This window comes from Nuphar pumila, chromosome 15 (assembly GCF_984573655.1).
Source record: "Nuphar pumila chromosome 15, dmNupPumi1.hap1.1, whole genome shotgun sequence".
NCBI lineage: Eukaryota > Viridiplantae > Streptophyta > Magnoliopsida > Nymphaeales > Nymphaeaceae > Nuphar > Nuphar pumila.
The window spans coordinates 13993131-14015878 of NC_143263.1; the positions used below are offsets into that span (position 1 = coordinate 13993131).

At 38.4% G+C, this 22748-nt stretch overlaps 1 protein-coding gene across 3 annotated transcripts in view; it reads left to right on the plus strand.

Moving 5' to 3' along the window:
* LOC149814575 (cyclic nucleotide-gated ion channel 1-like) overlaps positions 1 to 22331 on the plus strand; it is a 60620-nt gene extending 38289 nt beyond the window's left edge. For all 3 annotated transcript variants that reach the window (XM_089989637.1, XM_089989636.1, XM_089989638.1), the window contains exons 7-8: positions 17003 to 17239; positions 21425 to 22331. In XM_089989637.1, the coding sequence (XP_089845763.1) occupies positions 17003 to 17239; positions 21425 to 22123 (936 nt within the window). In that variant the 3' untranslated portion in view covers positions 22124 to 22331. The remainder of the gene's footprint in view (positions 1 to 17002; positions 17240 to 21424) is intronic.
* The last annotated feature ends 417 nt before the right edge of the window (positions 22332 to 22748 follow it).

The following is a 22748-nucleotide window of genomic DNA, read 5'->3' on the forward strand; positions in this document are numbered from 1 at the left end:
AAGTACCAGATCCACATCCTGCACACATACTTTATGTTTGTCACTTGCAACAAAAAACACATTCAACAGATTAAGATTTGAAGCCTAGATGTGTGGGTTGGTTTGTGTGTGTGCACACGCTTGTGGGTGGGTGGGTGGGCAGGCCAGTGTGTGTGTTTTAGTTTTTAGTATTTTTTTAAATTATACTTTGAGTTTTTAAATATTGATATAACACTATGTTTTCTACAATGTGAATGCAAATAATCAAACTCCAAGCATCAAATTCACTAAATCAAAGCATCAAAGAATAAAAACTACAAAATATTTGCACATGTGAAACTTTTGCAAAAGACCTTGCATGGATTAAAGAAAAGACAACATTATGTGGTAATCAAGGTTTTCATCCATAATGAGAGAGAGCGTAAAGTGAAATTTATATAAAATTATACTAACAAGGGGACTCTTAGCTCTGTGGGTACGACACATGCAATAACCTAGATCAGGGTCATGACGCAGGTAGTGTATTCATACAATTTGTGGCTTTGGACCTCGCTGGGCACCTTTCACCAGTCCTTGGGTGAGGGATGACTGTATCGAGATAGTGCTCCCAACACCATCATCCTAATGCATCAGTTTTCCACTCATGAATTTCTAACCATCCACCTCGCGGTCTACTGTAGAGGCCTTCCCTATTTTAGTAGCCGGAGAGGAGCAACCTTCCATGCTAAAAAACAATATCCATGAAGTCCATCTACTACATCATTCCAGTGTGAAGCATGTCAGTTGGGCAAGCATCATAGGAGTTCATTTTCTTCTAGTCAAAGTCAGTCCAGTCATAGAGTCTTTGAACTTCTTCATGCAGATGTATGGGGTCCTAGTAAGATTCCTACCAGGACTCAATGTCGTTATTATCTTGTTATTGTTGATGATTTTTTGAAGTTGTCTTGGGTGTTCTTAATAAAAGAAAGATCTGAAGTTCCTAGTATTCTTAAATCATTGGTTATTAAAATAAAAACCTAGTTTGAATCCATTGTCAAGATTATCTGCACTGATAATGCCCTTGAGTTTAAAACAAAAGCACTGTTGCAATTTTATCAGGACCATGGTATTCAACCTCAAACCACGTGTGCCTATACTTCTCAACAAAATGGGGTGGTTGAGCGAAAACACAGACATCTCCTTGATGTAGCTCGCACCCTTATGATTCAATCCAATGTTCCTGCTTCATATTGGGGTGATGTGGTTACCACTACTTGTTTTTTTATCAACCGCATGCCTTCATCATCCGTGGACGACCAAATTCCCTTGCGAATTCTGTATCCTAATGTACCCCTCTTTTCTTTTTCTCCCAAGGTATTTGTGTGTGTTTGTTTTGTGCACAGACTCGGACCTGACCATGATAAATTAGTCACTCAAGCCACTAAGTGTATGTTTATAGGCTATCCCAAAAATCAAAAGGGGTATCGATGTTATGATCCGATTTCTCGTCGGGAGTATGTCAGTGCGGATGTATCTTTCTTGGAGTCTATTCTATATTATTCCAGTACTGGTGATAGGAAGCAAGTTGATCAAGATGACTCATTTCCTCTTCCTATTCCTCCTTTTCCTTTGGAATCAATGCCCCTATCACCGAATCTAGCTCCATCTTCCTCACGATTTCACAATCCTCCATTGGTGTATGTGCGTAGAGCTCCAATCCCTCCAGTGTCTCTATCTTCTTCTTCTCCTAAGGTAAGTACTCCTGACAACAATGATATTTCTGTTGATGATAACAGGCCAACTGCTCTGCGAAAGGGGACGCGACAATGTACCTTATATCCTATGTCTCAATTTGTGTCACATGCCAGAATTGGTAATCAGATGAAAGTTTTTATTTCAGCTTTATCTGCTGAAACTATTCCTATGAACTGTCAAACAACAGTACTCGATAGCCGGTGGAAACAGGCTATGCAAGATGAAATAGATGCTTTACTGTCTCAACAAACATGGGATCTTGTTGATCCTCCATTGGATGCGGATATTGTTGGATGCAAATGGGTATATACTATTAAGTACAACTCAGATGGTTCAATTGAAAGATACAAGGACCGGTTAGTAGCAAAAGGTTATACTTAGACATATGGTGTTGATTTCTTTGAGACATTTTCTCCTGTAGCACGTATGAGCACCATTCATCTTGTTCTCTCCGTAGTTGTTCATCGTGGGTGGAGTTTGTGTCAACTAGATGTGAAAATGCATTTCTATATGGGGATCTATCTGAGACAGTTTACATGCAACAACCTCCTGAGTTTGTGGTTGAGGGGAAGTGTCAGAAGGTGTGCAGATTAAGAAAGGCGATATATGGTCTAAAACAAAGTCCTCGTGGATGGTTTCAAAAGTTGTTTGAGGTGATGTAAAAGTTTGGTTTTAATAGGTCAGCGTCAGACCACACATTATTTATTAAGAAAACTAGCTCATGCATAGTTGTTATGGTGGTATATGTGGATGATATAATCCTTACAGGAGATAACATGAAAGATATTACAACTATGAAGGCTCATCTTCAAAAACATTTTGTCACAAAACACCTTGGTTCCTTTAGATACTTTCTGGGCATTGAAGTGGCGAGGAGCAGTGAGGGTGTAGTTCTGTCTCAATGGAAGTATGTTCTTGATTTATTAAAAGAGACATGAATGTAGGGAGCTAAATCAACAAATATTCCCATGGATCACAAAGTTCATTTGTTGGATGAGGGGTCAAAACCTGTTGATAGCAGGAGCTACTCATTGGTAGAGAAGTTATTATATGTGACTAGACCTGATATTGCTCTGGCTGTAAGCAAGGTTAGCCAATTCATGAACAAACCGACTGAGGTACACTGAAATACTACAATGATGATACTCAGGTACTTAAAATCTTTTCCTAGAAAAGGGTTATTATTCAAGAAAGGGGGTACCCTGGAAGTAGTTGCTTACTCTGATGCCGATTATGCTGGGTCTGTAGAGGATAGAAAATCTACCACAGAATTCTGTGTATTTGTGGGAGGTAACCTAATCTCTTGGAGAAGCAAGAAGCAAACCGTGGTTGCTAGGTCGAGTGCCGAATCAGAATATAGGGCTACAGCCCAAACGACATCTGAATTAATGTGGGCTCGAACTGTGTTGACCGATCTTCAAGTGAAGGTTTCATCACCTATGGTGATGATGTGTGATAACAAGGCAGCTACATATATAACCAATAATCCTGTATTTCATGAGAGGACAAAACATATTGAAGTTGACTGTCACTATATAAGAGATATGGTTCAAGTTGGACATATCTCTACCAAGCATGTAATATCTGAAGATCAAGTTGCAGATATTTTTATAAAGCCTTTTGCCAGGCCCAGTTTCTCAAAATGTTGTGGCAAGCTGAGCATGATTGATATCTATGCTCCAGCTTGAGGGGGAGTGTTAAGATAAGTCGACCACTTTAGAGTAAAGTTTATTTAGTCTTAAGGTTGTTTTTGGTATTTTATACATAATGAGAGACTCTAATGTAATTTTGCTCTCTTGGCTAATCTCTATTTAAACTTAAGGAGATTAGACCTAATTATGTTTCTAAGTTCTTACTTTCTCTCTTTCTCGTTTCTGTGTATTCTCTGAGCCTTTCCATCTACAGCCCCAACTAGGCATCGACTAGTCCGCTTAGTCGATGAGACGTAAGTAAAGTGCCTAGGCTTTGCAATTTCTAGGTGGGTACCTTAAAAGGTACCAATTTTGTTGACTAGGCATCGACTAAGGCGCTTAGTCAGCAACTAATCTGCCTCTGCCTAGGCAAGAGGGTAGTTTAGCCATTTATTATTCTTATATGTATTGTTATTTTTTATATGTATAATTATATCTACGTGTTTGTATTTGTGTGATTTGTTCTATGAAATCATGAAAACATGCTTAGCTATTATATATATACATATATATATGATGCAGAGCAGGATGGTCCCGAATCCATACAGCGTGACCCAAGCCGGGGACCGGATTTACACTCTAGGGATCGGATCCAAGCAGTTGATCCAATCCAGATATCGGTTCCAAGACATGGGGAAGAGGTCCCGCTGCGTACCAATTCCAGGCGAGCACAGAGTGTAACGCCCCAAAAATTTTAACCTTAATTATACTTCAAATATTGAAATTTCGAGACCAATTTTTTTTTTATAAATATAAGTAAATCAGATCTTATAATGCGAAAATAATTTTTAAAAACGGTTAAGACTTTGAGTGCGGTTACACTAAAGATAACAATTAAATCAAAATGTACGGGATATACCAGAGTTACCGGAAGCGCCTAGCTAAAAGGGGAAGCGCGCTTCCCCAAAGCGTGCTTCGGAAGCGCGAAACGTCGCGCTTCCGAAGCGTGGGGGAAGCGTCCCCCTTTTTTGGGAAGCGTGCTTCCCTTTAATGGGGGACGCGTTTCCCTTTAATGGGGGACACACTTCCCTTTAATGGGAAGCGCGCTTCCCATCACGCTTCCCCCTCGCTTCCCCTGTTTTTTTCAATTTTTTTGTATTTTTTATTTTTTATTTTTATTTTTTTCGCTTCCCCCTCGCTTCCGAGACGCTTCCTAGGTCGCTTCCGAGACGCTTCCTAGGTCGCTTCCGAGACACTTTCCGAATCGCTCCTAAGTGGTCCCACGCTTCCCCGCTTCCTAAAATTTTGAAAGTGCCTCGCTTCCCGCTCCCGCTTCCTCAACGGGCAATCATGGGATATACACATTTCAAACCACTTACAATATAAGAATGAAATATAAAGAGTTTTAATTTCATTTCAAATCAGAGTATGAAAACAATACTTCAGTCTCTACATGATCAAGTACTTATAACAAAAAGATCATGAATACCAAGATCGCAAGGTAAGAGTAGACCCTCGAGGATGCAGCTCAACCAGCTCTTCGCTCCAACTACTCATCATACTTTACCTGTATTACCTGTCCCCCATAAAACGGGTCAGACTCGCTAAAGTCTGGTAAAGCAAACCAAACTCAAACTTAAAGAAAACATATCAAGCATTTAAAGGTAAATATATATTATTCATCCATCGTCAAGTGATAGACAAAGGAACGTCCTTTGAGTCATTCATTTCAAGCATTCAAACATAAAGCATTTAAAAGCATTTCATCACTTAATATTCTATTCAACCTTAACTCATGTAATAAAGCATAATCCATATGTATTCAAGTCATACAAGTCATCGCATATATATATATATATATAAAGACATTCAGATCACTGCATCATTTCATATGCATTCATAATTCTTATAAACAATAAGTCAAATCACATTTGACCATTCCAACGTGAAACACACACATACCTTATAAGTAATTTAGTTAAATATTCATGATACACATCAATCATGATACATAGGTCTGATATATTTACTCAGACAATTATAATGCAATCATTTGCAATAAAACTATGTAGGCGTGATTTATCATTCACCTAATAAGTCAAAACTAGTCATTTGTAGGCGTGATGTGTCATTCACCTATACGCTAACATAAGCGTCACAATCATAACCTCATATCAAGATCTAAAATCAATAAGGATCTGATTATCATATCTGAGTTCAATATATAATCATGCTATAATAGAAAAGCCAAATCTATAGATTCATAACTGGCTATCTCAATCAACTCAAAAGATCATCATAATTTATCATAACATTTCATTTATTCATAATAAAGATTTACAAAATCCACGTCAGATCACCTGGTCTAAGAAATGTACAACCTCACAAGGAGTTATCGCCCTAGACGGATGGTCTGCCTGGTCTTGGACAATGCACTTCCTCACAGGAATATACCGTCTTCGCAGGCTACCTGCTCTTGGACAATGCACTCCCTCACAGAGACTTACCGCTCTAGCCAGATTACCTAATCTGGTCATGCACACCCTCACAGATAATCCTTTCAGAACAGTTCCTCAATGGGTACCATATCCAATGAAAAATATTGTGATACATGCATCAATATAATTGACCACTCTCAGGGTCGATAGCCATCAACACAAGCATAAGCATGTATACAATTAAAGCATCACATCATACATCACTTCATATGGCATTAAAATTATAAAATCACACATTTAACCAATAAGGCTTCATGAACCAAAGTTCACTATTGAACTTAAACATTTATCACATGCATTCATAATTTCATTTCACGTGGCATTTAAAGCATATCATACATAAACATATCATTTTACGCATCATATCATCGTCACAAAGGACATTGTACTTCGTAAATTGAACCTCGAAGCATGCGTAAACAAAACATGTGTTCTATGCATGCATACGTGAACATACACATTTCATAATACGAAGCAACTAAACCTCAACATATATAACTCTTACGTAGTTCGAGATTTGCACACACGATAAAAGTCATATGCATTTTTCACCACATGAATTGATATATCACCTTAAATATAATTGTGTAAGGGTTGGTCAAAATCTCAGTGACCATCCTATCGTACATCATATGCATATATTTCTTAAGCAAACAAGACATACAAGTTTAAAACAATTTATAACATTCGCATGCATTCTTCCATACAAGAATAAATGAGTCCATCATATGACAAGACAATATATATAACATTCACATTATGCATCGAACACAACTTATACATATCCATAGTAGTTATATGTGCATCATGTATCAAATTCATACAAACACACAAAGCAACATAGTATGCGCAAACCAACGTATGATGACACACATTGCGTACATATTATACATTCATAAGTGCACAGACATTCAAACCTACACACAGGTGTACCTGCAACAAACACACTCTATATTCCGCTCACTACAATCATGACAAGCATGATCTCCGAACTAAAATCACAAGAGTCCTAGATATCCACAACTAAGTAAAGTGTGTCAGCATAACTTGTATTTTCAATTCGTTTGGATATTCAATGCAACATCATGCTTACACAATTAGTGCCTAAACATGCTCTCTATTAGTTCAATTAAGATATCTTACCTTAATAATGTGAATAACAATGAATCGAAACTCAAAAGACCGAGGAGTTTCGAAGTCTGCAAAAATCACTACCCAAGCAATACAACGAACCCTTCGTGTGCGATCGCAAATGCCAAAAACTCAAAAAATGCTAATTATAACAAGATTTGCCAAAAATAGCAAATTACCATATAAATCACTACCTAGAACCAAATAACACACAAATACACTCCAATAATTTACAAACTCCATCAAAAATATATTTAAATATAATATATATATATATATATAGTGATTTATACCCCAAAATAGTTCTATAAATGCAAATTATACCCTGCTTGGCTTGAATGAATAAATGCATATATAAAAAAATAAATAAATAAAATTCAAAAGCTAGGAACACATTTATAATTTGGAGATAAAAAAATGAGTTCTTTATTTATTAATAATCCTTAAAAATTACGAGTTTTACATAGAGAGTACGGGACGGACAACTCCAGATCCGGCAGCACATTGGAGCGGTATCGAGTCTGGAGCCGGACCCGATATCTGGAACTAGACGAGACCTTTAAAACCCCTCTAGGGTTGCGTGCGCAAGACAAAGAATATTGAAAACGCAACAACTTTTCCCTTTCAGCAGTTTTTTAATTCTCTTCTTTGTTTTCTTCTGTCAGTAGTTTAATTATATTAGATTCATTGCACTTTCATCAGTTGTTTAATCATCATTCCAATTCAGCCATTTGTTCAATCAAGGTTTCATTGAAATAAAGTTTACACTTTTGGGTCGGTGGTATTCAAGTGGTTGTTCCTGTGCGTTGCACGACGTGAAATCATTTTCAGTGGGCCTTTACCTTTCATTTTCTGCACATTGCACGAACACTAGAGTCATGCTTCATCAGTCGACGTCAAGGAACGATCAAGCCGACCCACTTTCGCTGCATCAAAAATGGTATCAGAGCACTAGGCATCCTCTGTCGCCGGCAGCATGCCACCAAACGTGAGGAACGATCCGGCGAAGGGAAAGGAGCAAGAGGACACCGACAACAATGGTCAAATGTCGTGTATGATGGAGATGATGACCCGAATGGACGAAAATCTGTTGTGTGTCAGCCGAGACGTGGCCAACATGTTGAAACGACTCGATGGGGTTGAAACTCGGATCGCGGTCATCGAGTCGCAGATGGAGCCCCACACGGCGACCCCACGTCAAAGGGGTTCGGGAGTGGTCGCCGAAGATGTCGTCCTCATTGAAGCTGCAACAGTCGACCCAGACCGGCAGATCTGTTAGCCTGTCCGTGCCATCACCGCGACCTCGGTACCTCCTCAACACCTTGAACCGACTGTGGTTCGTACAACCGATCCACCTCCGATGAATCTGGGCAGCCGACACCCATCTGCCCCGGCGTTGCGGGTCGACCCGGGTTTGCTGGGCCACAGCGTCACGCTGGGTCCAGTCGCAGGCTAGGGTTCGTGGACTCGGGCCACTAAAACCCCGTCGCCAGCCAGACCTAACCAGCAGGGCCCCATCGTCACGCTGGGTCCTGCCGACCAGGTGGGCTCATGGCTTCGCGTCGTGGGGGCCCCGCCACAGGCCGAGTCGGGACTGCAGGACCCAGCCTTGTCGGCTCGACCCGGGAAGGGCCCCCCTTTTCTTCCTGAGTCCGTGCGTGGATGCCTTGTGGCAGCACCTCATCGAGCGGGAGCAGGGGGTTCCAGGGAATGGGTCCGAGCCCCATCACCCGACTTACCTACTTGGGTTTGGCTCGCGGTTCGCCTTGAACCAGACCCAACCCGTTAGTTTTGACCCACAAAATGGATCCCGTACCGACCCAAAGCCATATCAGACTCGAACCGAGCTCCAGTTTGAATTTGAGCCGGGTTAAAATCAGACCCATAATCATAAGGATCGTGGATCGAGTTCAGACCAAGCCTTTTATCCCCACAACTCAATCCTTGATCCAACCTATCAAAATCTGGGTCCGATGAGTAGTTTAGTACTTGACCTGATCCAGATCCAATCGGGTAATTCATCCCAGTACTACACTACCCAAACCCAGTACTCTTACCAGGCTCAAGCCCTTAACCCAACCCAGATCCAAAATCCCGTACCAAACCCAATCCACTGCTCCTACCCTAATCCAACCCATAACCCAGACCTGTACTATCCAGTTCCTACCCACCTAGAGCCCGAGACTTGGCAGCCCCATCCCCCTTACCTTGGACCTCCTGTCATACTGGTACCACAACGCCGGCCACAGATGGCTCCCGCCCACGGGCCAGCCAGACCGAGGCAGATTCAGCAGGGACCGACGCGACCGGAGCGTCGACAACAAGTCGTCGGAATTCGCCGACCCCAACAGCCAGGCGAACAGGACCACGAAGATGAAGCAGTGTGGGATGATGACACCTTCTGGAATAAGCATCCTGCAGGAATGGTGGAGGCCCGACAACAGAGAGCACCAGAGCGCCCCTCCACGTATGGGGGTGAAGTTGGAGCTTCCAGAGTTCGCGGGTCGGTTCGATGCAGAGCAGTTCTTCGATTGGTCATATGCCGTCCAGTTCTTCTTCGACTACCACAATGTCGCCGAGCACCGTCGTGTCTCCCTAGCCTCTACCCGGTTGAGAGACCTAGCACATACATGGTGGGTTGAGCTGCAGAGGTCGAGGGAGAGGCAAGGATTAAAGCACGTACAGACTTGAGAAGAGATGTAGCGGTTGATGCAGTCTAAGTTCGTGCCGTCAGATCACGCCGAGAGAGCCTACAAGGAGTACTTGACCCTGTGTCAAAGCATCAATACTGTGGCGGATTACACTGTTGAGTTCCATCGTCTTTCCCTACGAGTGCAGATCGAGGAGACCGCCTGCCAGCAAGTCACGAGGTATATTTCTGGTCTACGTCCTGCTATTTCTGACGACTTCAGTTGCATCACAGTCGAGTCATTAGATCAGGCAAATAGTTATGCCATGAATGTGGAGGAGAAACTGAAAAAGAGGCAGGAACATAGGACATCCCGTAGTGATCAGTCCAGTCAACCCAAGTCGAGTTTCCCAACCAGGGGAACAATCTCCCCTAGGAATGAAGACTCAAAGTCCACCACATGAGTCGACCCTAACAAACCCGATCAGTCTGGACCCGCATACCACACCAGATCCAAAGGTAAACCCATTGAGTCTACCATTCGTTTTTTTAGGTGCCAAGAGTTAGGTCATGTTGCATCCAAGTGTCCCACCATGAGTAAGAATACCCATTTAGTAGAGGGCATTGTGGAGTCCGCATCCGATAGTGAGAGCGAGGGTGAGTCACATGTTGAGGGAAATGACTGGATGAAAGTCGTAGAGTTCGATGGCAGCCTTGAAAATTTGTTAATCATCTGTCATGTTTTTACCACGTCCCGAGAGTCGGTCCCGACTAAATGGTTGCAGAATAATATTTTTAGAACTCGGTGGAATTGTGAGGGGCGCGCATGTGATGTTATCATTGATACCGGGGCATGCGAGAATATGGTGTCCGAGAATGTCGTGACCACCTTGAACCTAAAAACGGAAAAATTGTCCCATCCTTATAAAATGGCATGGTTCAAGAAAGGGAACGAGGTACCTATCACCTTGAGGTGTCTGGTCCGATTCTCCTTGGGGGAGCATTACCACGATGATGTGTGGTGTGATGTGGCCCCTATGAATGCGTGTCACATCCTATTGGGACGCCCCTGGCAGTTTGACTGTAAGACCACCCATGATGGCCATAGGAACACATACACATTTGTCTTTAAGGGTCATAAGATAGTTCTTCTTCCCACCAAGGAGGTCAGGTTTCCTCGGCTCGCGGGCTTGTTAGACCGATCTTACCTCCTTGAGCTGCTCGAAACTTGGTACCTTTCTCCTACATTTAATATGTCTGATCTAAATGCTTACTGTGAAGACAACAAGTCGTCAGAGCCGACTTCTTCCCAACTAGGGGAGAATGATGCAGAGCAGGATGGACCCGGATCCATACAGCATGACCCAAGCCGGAGACCGGATTTACACTCTGGGGATCGGATCCAAGCAACAGATTCAATCCAGATATCGGTTCCAAGACATGGGGAAGAGGTCCCGCTGCGTACCAATTCCAGGCGAGCACAGAGAGTACGAGACAGACAACTCCAGATCCAGTAGCACGCCGGAACGGTATCGGATCCGGGGCCGGACCCGATATCCGAAACTAGATGCGACCTTTAAAACCCCTCTAGGGTTGCGTGCGCAAGACAAAGAATATTGAAAACGCAACAACTTTTCCCTTTCAGCAGTTTTTTTATTCTGCTCTTTGTTTTCTTCTGTCAGTAGTTTAATTATATTAAATTCATTGCACTGTCGTCAATTGTTTAATCATCATTCCAATTCAGCCATTTGTTCAATCAAGGTTTCATTGAAATAAAGTTTAGACTTTTGGGTCGGTGGTATTCAAGTGGTCATTCCTGTGCGTTGCATGACGTGAAATCGTTTTTGGTGGGCCTTTACCTTTCATTTTCTGCACATTGCACAAACACTAGAGTCGTGCTTCATCAGACGTCAAGGAACGATCAAGCCGACCCACTTTCGCTGCATCAATATATATATATATATATATATATATATATATATATATATATATATATATATATAGTGTGTGTGTGTGTGTGTGTGTTTGCTACTTTGTTTTTGGGATTTTTTCTGTAAAACACTGAAAGCATGCAAAATTAATTTTAATTGATTATGTTTTTTTTATATATGTGTGTGTTTCTGATGGATTTTTCTATAAAATCCTGAAAGCATGTTTAGTATTATGAATTATGTAATATGTTATTTATATATGTATGTGTTATTGTGCTTCTATGAAAGGTTGGAAGCATATTTTGTTGATTATACTGAATATGTTATGAAGAATTGAAATATATATATATATATATATATATATATTTGTGTATGTATATTAATATATTTTGTGAAAGCATGTGTAATTTTGTACTTATTAATGAAAACATCTTATTAATAAAAAAAAACATTTTATGTATGTTTTTTATACTTTTTATATTTTAATTAGGGTACCGACTAGTCCTCAACTAGTCTTTTTAGGGGTATACTGATGAGGCATGTAACAACCCCAAACTCATCCTTGAAAATTTGTGATTTTTTTTATAAAGGAATATATGATTTTTAAATCATTGAGGAAAAACAAACCCACGGACCTGGGGCACATCACATATTTCATATCCAACACACAACACGCATTTAAAACCATGATTTAAATCAATCATAATTTATTTCAATTAAAAATTCAACTTAATAATCCCAACTTTAAGTTCATAACTTCATAAGTTCAAACACAATCCAATCCCATAATAGTTGGAATCCTGGACACCAAATCATAAATCGTCGTCCTCTCTAGCAAGCCGGTCCCGCTATCACGTTGCTCAGCTAAGACTTAGTCTCAGCACCTGAAAAAAGGTTTTTAAAAACGGGTAAGAACCAAAGTTATCATACGAAACCCTCTCAAAATCGAGTAGTAAGGAAATAAGCATATATATCAAATCAAACACAAGTTTAAGAATGCCTAACACACAATTCATAGTTAAGTTAGGCTTGCAGTAAAAATCAATTTAACACAAGCAATAAAAAATTACATGCTATATGAACCAATGCATAGTTGATGCATGAACCAATGCATAGTTGTTGCATGAACCAATGCATATTTAATGAATGACTTTTTATCTAAATATTAACCATTGCTTTTGAATGCATGTATATGTTTAATGCACCTTATTTATGTTTTCATATTTAACGATCCCGCAGATACTATAAATGGGTCAAATCCTGAGGTTCAAGGCAGTCCCTAGTTGTGTTTTAAATACACAATTTGTATTTTATTATCTGGGTCCCGCACATGACCTTCGACCAACGTTAGGAATCATCATCCTAAGTTGGAACATTAAGAATCATCACCTAATGTCAGGACGACAAGGGCATCATCACCCTTACATGCCACTTTTCTTGATATACCAATAACTGCAGCTGAGACAAACAACACCACCCCTAGGCAAAGTTGTGGTAGTTCCCTATAATTGTGGCTAGGAACACAAATCACCTATCAGGTTCTTGGGGTAAATAGTGCACATAGAGTTCAGTATCTTCACGGTCCTTCATGACCGTCATCCCAGGATCTCACCATTTCAGAGGGTAATCAAGAAAGAAAAATTAATTACACTGGTTTATACCTTTCTTAATCAATTAAGGGTTCTTCACATAAGAACATGCATTATTTGATTGAGCTATCACATTGAGCTATCACCCTAGTCGATTATAACAGTGCAATATTTGTGCCACATGTGAAAATTAAGTCAGAAGCATTATAAATCAACACAATAATGCATTTCACAATTATCTAAATAACAAGGCACAAATATACAACCTTAAAAGGCCCTCAAATGGCTCAATCATGGCCATTACATAATTTGTGTCCCTCAAACAAAACACAGTTGATGCACCAACGTTAGTTGGCGGATCGAACTTCAAAAATTTCTCATAGGTTACTGCACCAATGTTAGGAGTCACTGTTGATGCAGGGTGCATGCAGGGGTGCGCACATGGCGCAGACTGAGCAGTTTGTTCCTGAATGTGCGTAGTAACAGTCTCGGCCAGACTGTTGAGGGCATTTGTCAGAAAATCCCTCTGTTACTGTCAGTTCTCAGGAGCATTCGTATGGCTATGAGTATACATCTAAAAAAATCAACCAGAAATTATCATTAAATTTATACCCCTAGATCAAGTCTACTCCCTTAGGATTGATCCCAACGAAGGCGGATAATCACATCAAGCATACAATTTAAATCATTACACTGATTTAATTATAACTGTCCGTACTGCCAAAAATAAATTTTTTCATAATTACAGGACCGTGAGGAAACAAAAATTCACAAGATACCTCTTACCAGTGATGTGGAGACTGCTTCTGGAGTATGAGTTTACGATCTTTATGGTGGTGATTTTGACTAGCTCTGATATCAACTCTCTAACGACCTCAAACTAATCATCGAAAAATGCAGTTTTTTTTTAAACATTGTGGAAAACATCCAAGGGACCCAAGACATGTTACAAATTTAATATACACAACCCCAACAAGCATTCAGACATACAATAAGGATTTAATCCATAAACTAAAATTGAATTGACTTAATCAAGTAGTCTCAATGAAGGTTCACATAGTTTCCAAAACAAAAACAAACTATCTCATATACGTCAAAACCCGGGCCACTAGATCATAACCTTGGTGCCCTCCAACCAGCTGGTCTCTTCATCACGATGCCTCAGTACCTAAAAAAGATTTTTAAAAACAGGGTAAAAACCGAAGTTCTCGTATGAGACTCTCAAAATCCAATAGTAAAAGAATTAACATAGATCAAATCAAACACAAGTTTAAGAGGGCTCTACAACCATCATACATTTAGAACAACTTATCATTTAAGCAGTTCAAGCAAGCAATCAACAATTTCATGCTAAATTAAACATTTAGGGATGCATGAATAACTTTTTAAGTTCAATTATCAGTATTGTTTTTGCATGCATTTCCCTACTTAATGCACACATTTTAATTTTCACTTTCTTAAAAACACGTGAATACTAAAAAATGGGCAAAGTTCTCGAGGTTCAAGACAGTTCCTAGTAGTAGCTTAACCCACAATGTGTATTTTAATTATTGAGTTCTACACTGGTTTCTCGATCAATATCAAGAATCATCACCATTAATCAGAATATTAAGAATCATCGCCTAATGCCGAGATGACAAGGAAATCAACATCCATTGACACCACTTTTTTTGTATACCAATAACTACAGTTGAGTCAACAACACTACCCCCAGGCTAAGCGGCTGGAACATGAACCACATGCAATTTATCAGACCCAGGACAACCATTTATCACCAAAGTTCATTTTTTAGAGGCAGGAGAAAAGATAATCCCACATAATGGAATCAAATGCTTTTGATATCCACTTTGAGCAAGGACGGGAGCGTTGACATGTCATTAGTGTATCATCTCATTTGAAATCACTTTGCTTTCGTGGATGCAACACTCACTGAGGCATATTGATTTGGCGAATATGAACTGCATTACCAATATCAATCTATCAGCAAGGATCTTAGCAAGTATCTTATAAAGATTGCCCAAGAGGTGGCTTTACATAAATTTTAACAAGAAAGCTAGTGCATATTGCAAAAGGTTTGTGTATACATTGCTACTGGTTGGAAATATCTTCTGAAATTTTTTCTTTTTTTAGTTGTGCATTGGCCTTGCACTGGTTTACAGCATGAAAGAACGGTTTAGGATTTAATATTGTAACTTGATCTATCCTCTTAGGTAAAATGATGCATGACACAAGCTAACAATGTGATTTAAAAAGTTGAAGGGGAAACTAAGTGCAGGTTCTGCAGGACAGAGCTGTCTGCATGTGTGTGTTGATTTACCATGTGATACATGTGGAGTTAAAGATGAGTTCTATAATAGAGCTTGATTAATAACAAAAAGATCCTCATTGATACCTATAAAGGAAGAAACATGGCTGATGAAAGTTTTACCTTGTTGTGCGTATATGGTTGTTTTGGTCTGTTCACCTTTTTGTGAAGTGGCTGATGATCTGTTAGCTCATTATTTACATTACCTTGTGTTAGGTGTAGCTATTCTGTATGACACCTTTTTTTTGCTATGCTACAAATATTTTGTTTTTTCTGGCTGCCATACTTGTGTTTGTGTATAGACTTAGATGCACTGAATATTCTGAATTCTTTATCAATGATCAATGTTTTTTTTTTCAGAAGTTGAAAAAGTGGCATGAATGGTGAGAAAAAAACAATATTGAACACTAGACGGTAAAATGTTGAAAATTTTACAAACCTAAGAAAACATCAATTAAATTGAGAAATTTGTTTAAATCTGATGAAAAGGAAGTCAGGAAGTTGATATTTTTTGTGGGACTGAGTTTCTCTCCTTGATCTCATTAAAAGGTATATGATAAAATCTGATGAAATAGATGATGAGAAGGTATATGATGACACTGATTCTCTTTCAATGACAAAAGTATGTACAAATACCATATCTCATAATAAGATGACCGAGTCTCATTCAAGAGCAAAATTTGACAGGATGGAACAAGTAGTAACTGTGTAAGCACTGATACATGGTAGCTTCTCAGAATTCATGCCATTCCAGAGTTCAAGGAACAGAACATCAAATAGAAACTATTAATTACTACTTTGTGGAGGATGATTGTTACGGACCTTTAAGATAGTTCAAGAAAAGAGTGCTATTACATGTTATAGAAAACTATAAACTGTAATTCATTGTAGAAAACTGGACATTATTTGCTCGGTTAGCGTCTGAGCCTTTTCCCATATAAAGGTACTAAACTCTTGTGCTCAATTTACTCAACAAGTGACCTTTTTTGATATTTCAACAAAAAGGAAAAGGGATAATAAAATTCTTGGTACAATCTTGGCAAAGATTTTGCACAACTATTGGGATATTAGGAAGGGCTTTTCAAATGTCATCATAACCATAAAAATGCAAGGATTCTTCTTGAATTTATTGCCAAAAGTCAGACATCAAGAAACATCTATTTCTTAGATGCATGGCTGAGATTGGCACCTGTCACTAATTTTCTTTAGCAGGTGTTCTCTTGCATTTTGGAACTATGCGTGGCTTAGTTTTAGTGATTCCGTAGTCTCACTTGTTTTGTTTGCTATTCATTTATTTGCTGTCATTTATTCGCTACTTCACATCCTGTATTGACCTGATGTACAACAGACATATCATTTATTTGCTGTCATTCATGCATGGCTATGAGATTGGCACCTGTCACTATTTTTCTTTAGCTTTTGGAACCATGCATGGCTTACTTTTAGTGATTCCATAGTCTCACTTGCTTTATTTGCTAATCATTTATTCGTTACTTCACATCCTGTATCTACCTATGTACAACAGACATAATTTATTTGCTACTTCACATCCTGTATCTACCTGATGTACAACAGACATATCTGCAATCTGCTACGCTGAGGTTAGAAGAGATGAGAGTGAAAAAGCGCGATGCAGAGCAGTGGATGTCCCACCGTATGCTCCCTGAAAGCCTAAGGAAACGAATCCGCTGCTATGAACAATACAAGTGGCTGGAATTTAGAGGTGTTAATGAAGAAGATTTGATCAGGAACCTTCCTAAGGATCTCAGGAGGGATATCAAAAGACATCTATGCTTAGCACTACTCAAGCGGGTTAGTTTAGTTTTCTTCTTCTTTTTTTAAACTTTTATGTATTTCTACTTTTTATGAAAGTTCAGACAATCGTGATGGTTTTATACTGTTGATCCACCATAATTTTTCTGTTTCTTTCCCCATTTCCTTATTTGGAATAATCAAAACAGGGATAGGTGAAAATGCTGATTGAAACAATCATTCTTTGAAGAAATTGGGCATTGAAATGGATCCTTGTCATTTATAAGATAAATGTTCATTAATTCTTAGTTTAAATGTAGTTAATTATTGGTGCTGCCTTGTAATAAAAACATTTTTTCTCATACGGTACCTTATTTTGATTTGATTTGTAGTACAATTTCTATTTCTTTAGAGATTTTCAGGGCATGTTGCTATATTTAAAAAAGAAACATTGAAAAGAGTGACCTTTGGTTGGCAGTATAAATAGAAAATAGCAAAAATGATTAAAATGTCATAAATGAATGGAAAAAGTTTATTACAAAAAGAAACCAACTATTCAAAAATAACTTCCACATGACCTTGTTTTGTTGGGCCATCTCTCTCTCTCTCTCTCTCTCTCACACACACACACACACACACACACACACACACACACACACACTTTCATTTTCCAATGAATGTGCAACCATGGATTGGCTGGGAAATAGGGGGATGCGATCTTGTAATCTTGGATCCTTAATGTCATTTTCTAGTTATTCCATTGTTGATAAATGGACGGTCACATGATTAAGACCAAGGTTGTAAAAAGTGCATTGTGACCCATATTGGTCATGCCCAAAATAAATGTATCATAAAAATCATATTTTTGAATAAAAAAATTCAAAAAAATCCCAAAAATAAGAAAATTTTCTAAAAAAATCATAACACACAAAACAATGATGAATTACATAAGATACAACCATAATATCACATATCAAGCATTTATGAGCTGCATAAGACATCAAACATCAAATAATAAAGATAATATGCCATGGATGCAAATTATGAAATATGGGTTACAATGCACTTTTTACAATGAAGGTAACATTCTGAAATATTCTGCAATGAAGGTAACATGTACAAGACTCATAGTTTCATAAACATAAACAAAAACAAAATAACAAAGTTAGTGAATACTTAAGTTTTACATAGCCAAGTTTTTCCAAGATACAAACATAAACAAATGTAGATGATTTCAATCATCATCATCATTATCTTCTCTTCCTCCTTGTTCATCTTCCACAATCACATCCTCCCCAATATACGTCAACTCCTCATTATCTACCTATTGTGCTCCTTTCATGTTGATCCACTCAATGTCCTCTTTATTTAATACAGTGAGTTCCTCTTGAACCCATACATCCATCACATCAAAATTTTCTAGAGTAATGAGATCAAATTGCTCCTTGTGCCTCCTTGATGATAACTTCTCCATTTACCTGAACGCTTTGATTCATACAATTGTATTGCACTTTTTCTTTCAAAACCTTCTTGATTTTGGTTACACAAATTTAACTCCAAATGATTAGCTTTTGATACTTGGAAATCTATATTAAAATCCTTAGTGGCATTTGTGTAGCCTTTTCACTTCTCTACCATTCACGTACATATGGAAAAATCTGATGGTGGGGTTTGAGTAATAGGTTGTTGCATGAATCTCTTGATGAAGTTGGTTAGTCTACATTTTCTGTCTATCATCTTATAACTTTGTTCATAATAGCAATTTTTGCCCCCTAAAATCAACTCTAATATGCTCTTTTATTTTATCTATATCATACATGTAGCACACAATCTCTGCCAAAATTATAAAGAAAATATCCCCTCTCTCTGTGTGTGTTTGTGTGCATAAGGGGAACCATGCCACTCATTTGATGCAAACATTTGCTTTAATCACTTTGATGGAAGACAAGGATTTATACTATCAAAACATTTGTAGGCAGATCTTGTTAACACAAAACATCTGAACTCTGTATCATTGGTGTTCCTTCGTATCAAGTTTAAAACCATGAACAATTATATATGAGGTTTATAATCTTTTTGTATGTTTTAATAACATAATATATTCCATCCATTACTTCAATATCTTCAAGCATAAGATCCAACAATATGTTGCACGTGAAGACAATTGAAATACTTATGTCGATCTTGAATCATCTTGACAATAGTTCAAAATTTTGTTGCATTAGTAGTAATAAATTAAATCATATTAAAAGGTCTAACTTCTACCTCTATAAGAGTATATCAACCAATTCTTCTACTGTCTTCAATCTAAATCATATCAATTGACTTTAAAAAATGTCACCATGTTAGAACAACTAAAAAATTTGCAAGTTTTGTAGTAGGTTCTCTGCCCACCCATATGTCATAATGGTGCAACTTGGGCACCTGGGATCATTTTAGGTGGAAAAGACGGGTAACACCTCACCGAAGACTAGTAAATGCTTTTCTTGGGGCTTCTCCTTCTTCCTCTTACTCGTGGTAGTGGTTCTAGTGGATATATATGCCTCAGTTCCAGTACTACTAGTGGATACAGTAATCTAAATCGAGTAATTTACAGTCAGTCTAACTTATCAGCTATTTGCAAAAAGCTTTGTAACATTTCAATAATTACATTTAGCAGCCTACTTTTGTAATTTGTCTCAAAGACATGCTTGACCTTAAAATCGTTCAGTTGACCTTTGTTTAGTAGAACACAATGATTAAAATTTCTTCATTTGTTGATTTGTTTAACAAAAGACCATTAGATGACATGATATGAGTTCTACAAAAAAATGGAGAAAAATATCGTTTTATACCTTAGGTGAGTATTTGAAATGCATTATGTAGTTGAATATAAAAACCGAAACATTGGGCTACTTTTGTCAATAAGTGGCACATTAGGCAGGGCAGCAGGGCAGTTTTTTGTAAATTACTCTGTCTAAATTTCTTCTAACATTAGCTCCAATACCTCTTTCCATGGTTCAAATGTATTCCAACCTCCAATTTCAATTTCTGCAGTTATTTTTTAATCTAATTTTCTTGAAGCAAGTTGTTCATTTGTCATGTCAGATTTTCACAAGTATTTAAAGGTACATGGAGTAACAATTTGGCTTGTACTGCCAAATAATGTTTCATTCAAGATATCTCCGCATGATACTTAGACAATACTTGCAATGGTTAACCAATCCATTATTCTCATGCATAGAAGTACAATGTTTTATGATAGTATATGTGTATCATGCCTGAGGATGTTGAAGGCTATAATAAATTGTAGCATATTGTACAATATGGTACAACGATTTATGACACTGTTACAAGCCACAACTGAAATTTAGTTGTGAAGAGTAAGTGATTGGGCAGACCAGAAGCTAATTCAAATATGCTCATTTAGAGTACATTTGAACGTCACTAGTCCAAAACATATGCATATTACAGAAGATATTCAAATATGCTCATTCAGAGTACATTTATATCATATGATTGAAAATTAAGGGAAAGAGGGTGGAGTTTCGTGGGGTGGGGTGGGGGGAATTAGTTTCTATTTTTTGGGGAAAAGGGGCCAACTAACATGTTTCTGATAAAAAAAAAGTAGAGAAAATGGGGCACGAGTAGTTTCCTATTTTAAAGTTTTTTATATACTATATTTCAAGTATTCAAGTTTTACCTAAATATCTCAAATGACAAATTTTTGGCATATTATGACATAAAAGCAGCTAAACATGTTGAAGTTGAAAAGAAAAGGTAGGATTACAAAAATAGCCATTATTGCTGAATATTGCCGTATTAGATTGTATTCCAACATAGCCTTTACTGAATATATTGTTGATTGCTGAAATTCCATTAGAATAGAAGCAACATGGAAAATTGAACAGCCCAGTCTCACAAGAAACAGCCAATTCATCCAATCTGTTCACCAGATTCAATGCCATTATATACCTTATTGTCCATCTTTTGAACTGGTGTTTTTGTTTTCAAACTGAAAATTTTGCTTCTTCAGGGCACCCTAATTGGATTAAACTTTATGGTTAAACAAGACTTAGACTTCTGTTCATCTGTAGGTGCAGATCTCACCTTCTGATAAAAGAAACGGTTTTCTTATTGTTTTTACCTTTTCTCACAGTTGAAACTAATGCTTTTGATCATCCTAAGTGGGCCTCTCGTTCATATTGCATCTTCTGTTGTAGTTCCACTCCCTATTTTGTTTATTCTTGGAATTGTTTTTTGCAGGTTCCGATGTTTAACATTATGGATGAACAACTCTTGGATGCCATGTGCGACCGCCTCAAGCCATCCCTCTACACAGAAGGCAGTTACATTATCCGAGAAGGTGATCCTGTGGATGAAATGCTATTTATCATGAGGGGGAAACTAGAGAGTGTGACAACAAATGGAGGCCGAACTGGGTTTTTAAATTCCGACTTCCTCACCGAATTTGATTTCTGTGGAGAAGAGCTTCTTACTTGGGCCTTGGATCCCAACCCATCAGTGAATCTCCCATCTTCTACCAGAACAGTAAAAGCACTTTCTGAGGTTGAAGCATTTGCCCTTACCTCAGGTGACCTTAAGTTTGTGGCTAAGCAATTCCGGCGGCTTCACAGCAAGCAGCTCAGGCACACCTTCAGGTTTTACTCGCAGCAGTGGAGGACTTGGGCAGCTTGCTTTATCCAAGTGGCATGGCGCCGTTATTGCAAAAAGAAGCTTGAGGATTCATTGCACAGGGAGGAGGATAGATTGCAGGCAGCACTTGCTGAGAATGGAGCTGGTGGCACTTCACCAAGCCTTGGTGCTACCATTTATGCTTCTAGGTTCGCTGCCAATGCACTCCGTGCTCTACGTACGGCACGCAAGACTAAGTTGCTGGCCAGGTCTCCACTAATCAAACTTCCGAAGCCAGCTGAGCCCAACTTTGCAGTTGATGATGACTAATTATAAGTCTAGCAGTTGGTTCAGATTGAGTGTTGTCTGGTTTCTTCTGCATCTTTTTTAGATGGGCAAAGGTGGTTAAGGTGTTTCTCATCAGTTTGGGAAAGAATAGTGCAGTTTTCCGAATGGTGTTTTGTAATTGGACGGTGAGACGTGTTGTTGTTGCATGTATATATAAAATTATTAATTATATTGTATTCGTTTGTGTAAAGCAGAGAGAGAAAGAGACAAACACCTGCAACAATGTTTTGCTTTTTCAGGGTTGCACATGGGTCAGGTCGAACCCAAGAATGGCCTGTTCAAGATCGATTGACAAGCTTTTAGCTTGTTTCAATCTCGAACATTGATGGTCAAGCACATCATCAGAGCTTTTTTCCTCCCGAGGAACGGGGAAACCACCCTTGGACCGTAGTGACAAAAGTTAAAAACGGCAAAATCTCAGGAGTGAAAACTCGGGAGATTTTGAAATTTTTTATAAATCTTGCATTTTGGCAAAATATCGGCAATAAAAAACAATTAAAAATCATAAAAAATTAATTTTATAAGAAAATATAAATAAAACACATTTAAAAAAGAAAATCTCGCGATAAATATCTACTAAAACGGTAAATATCATGATATTTGTCAC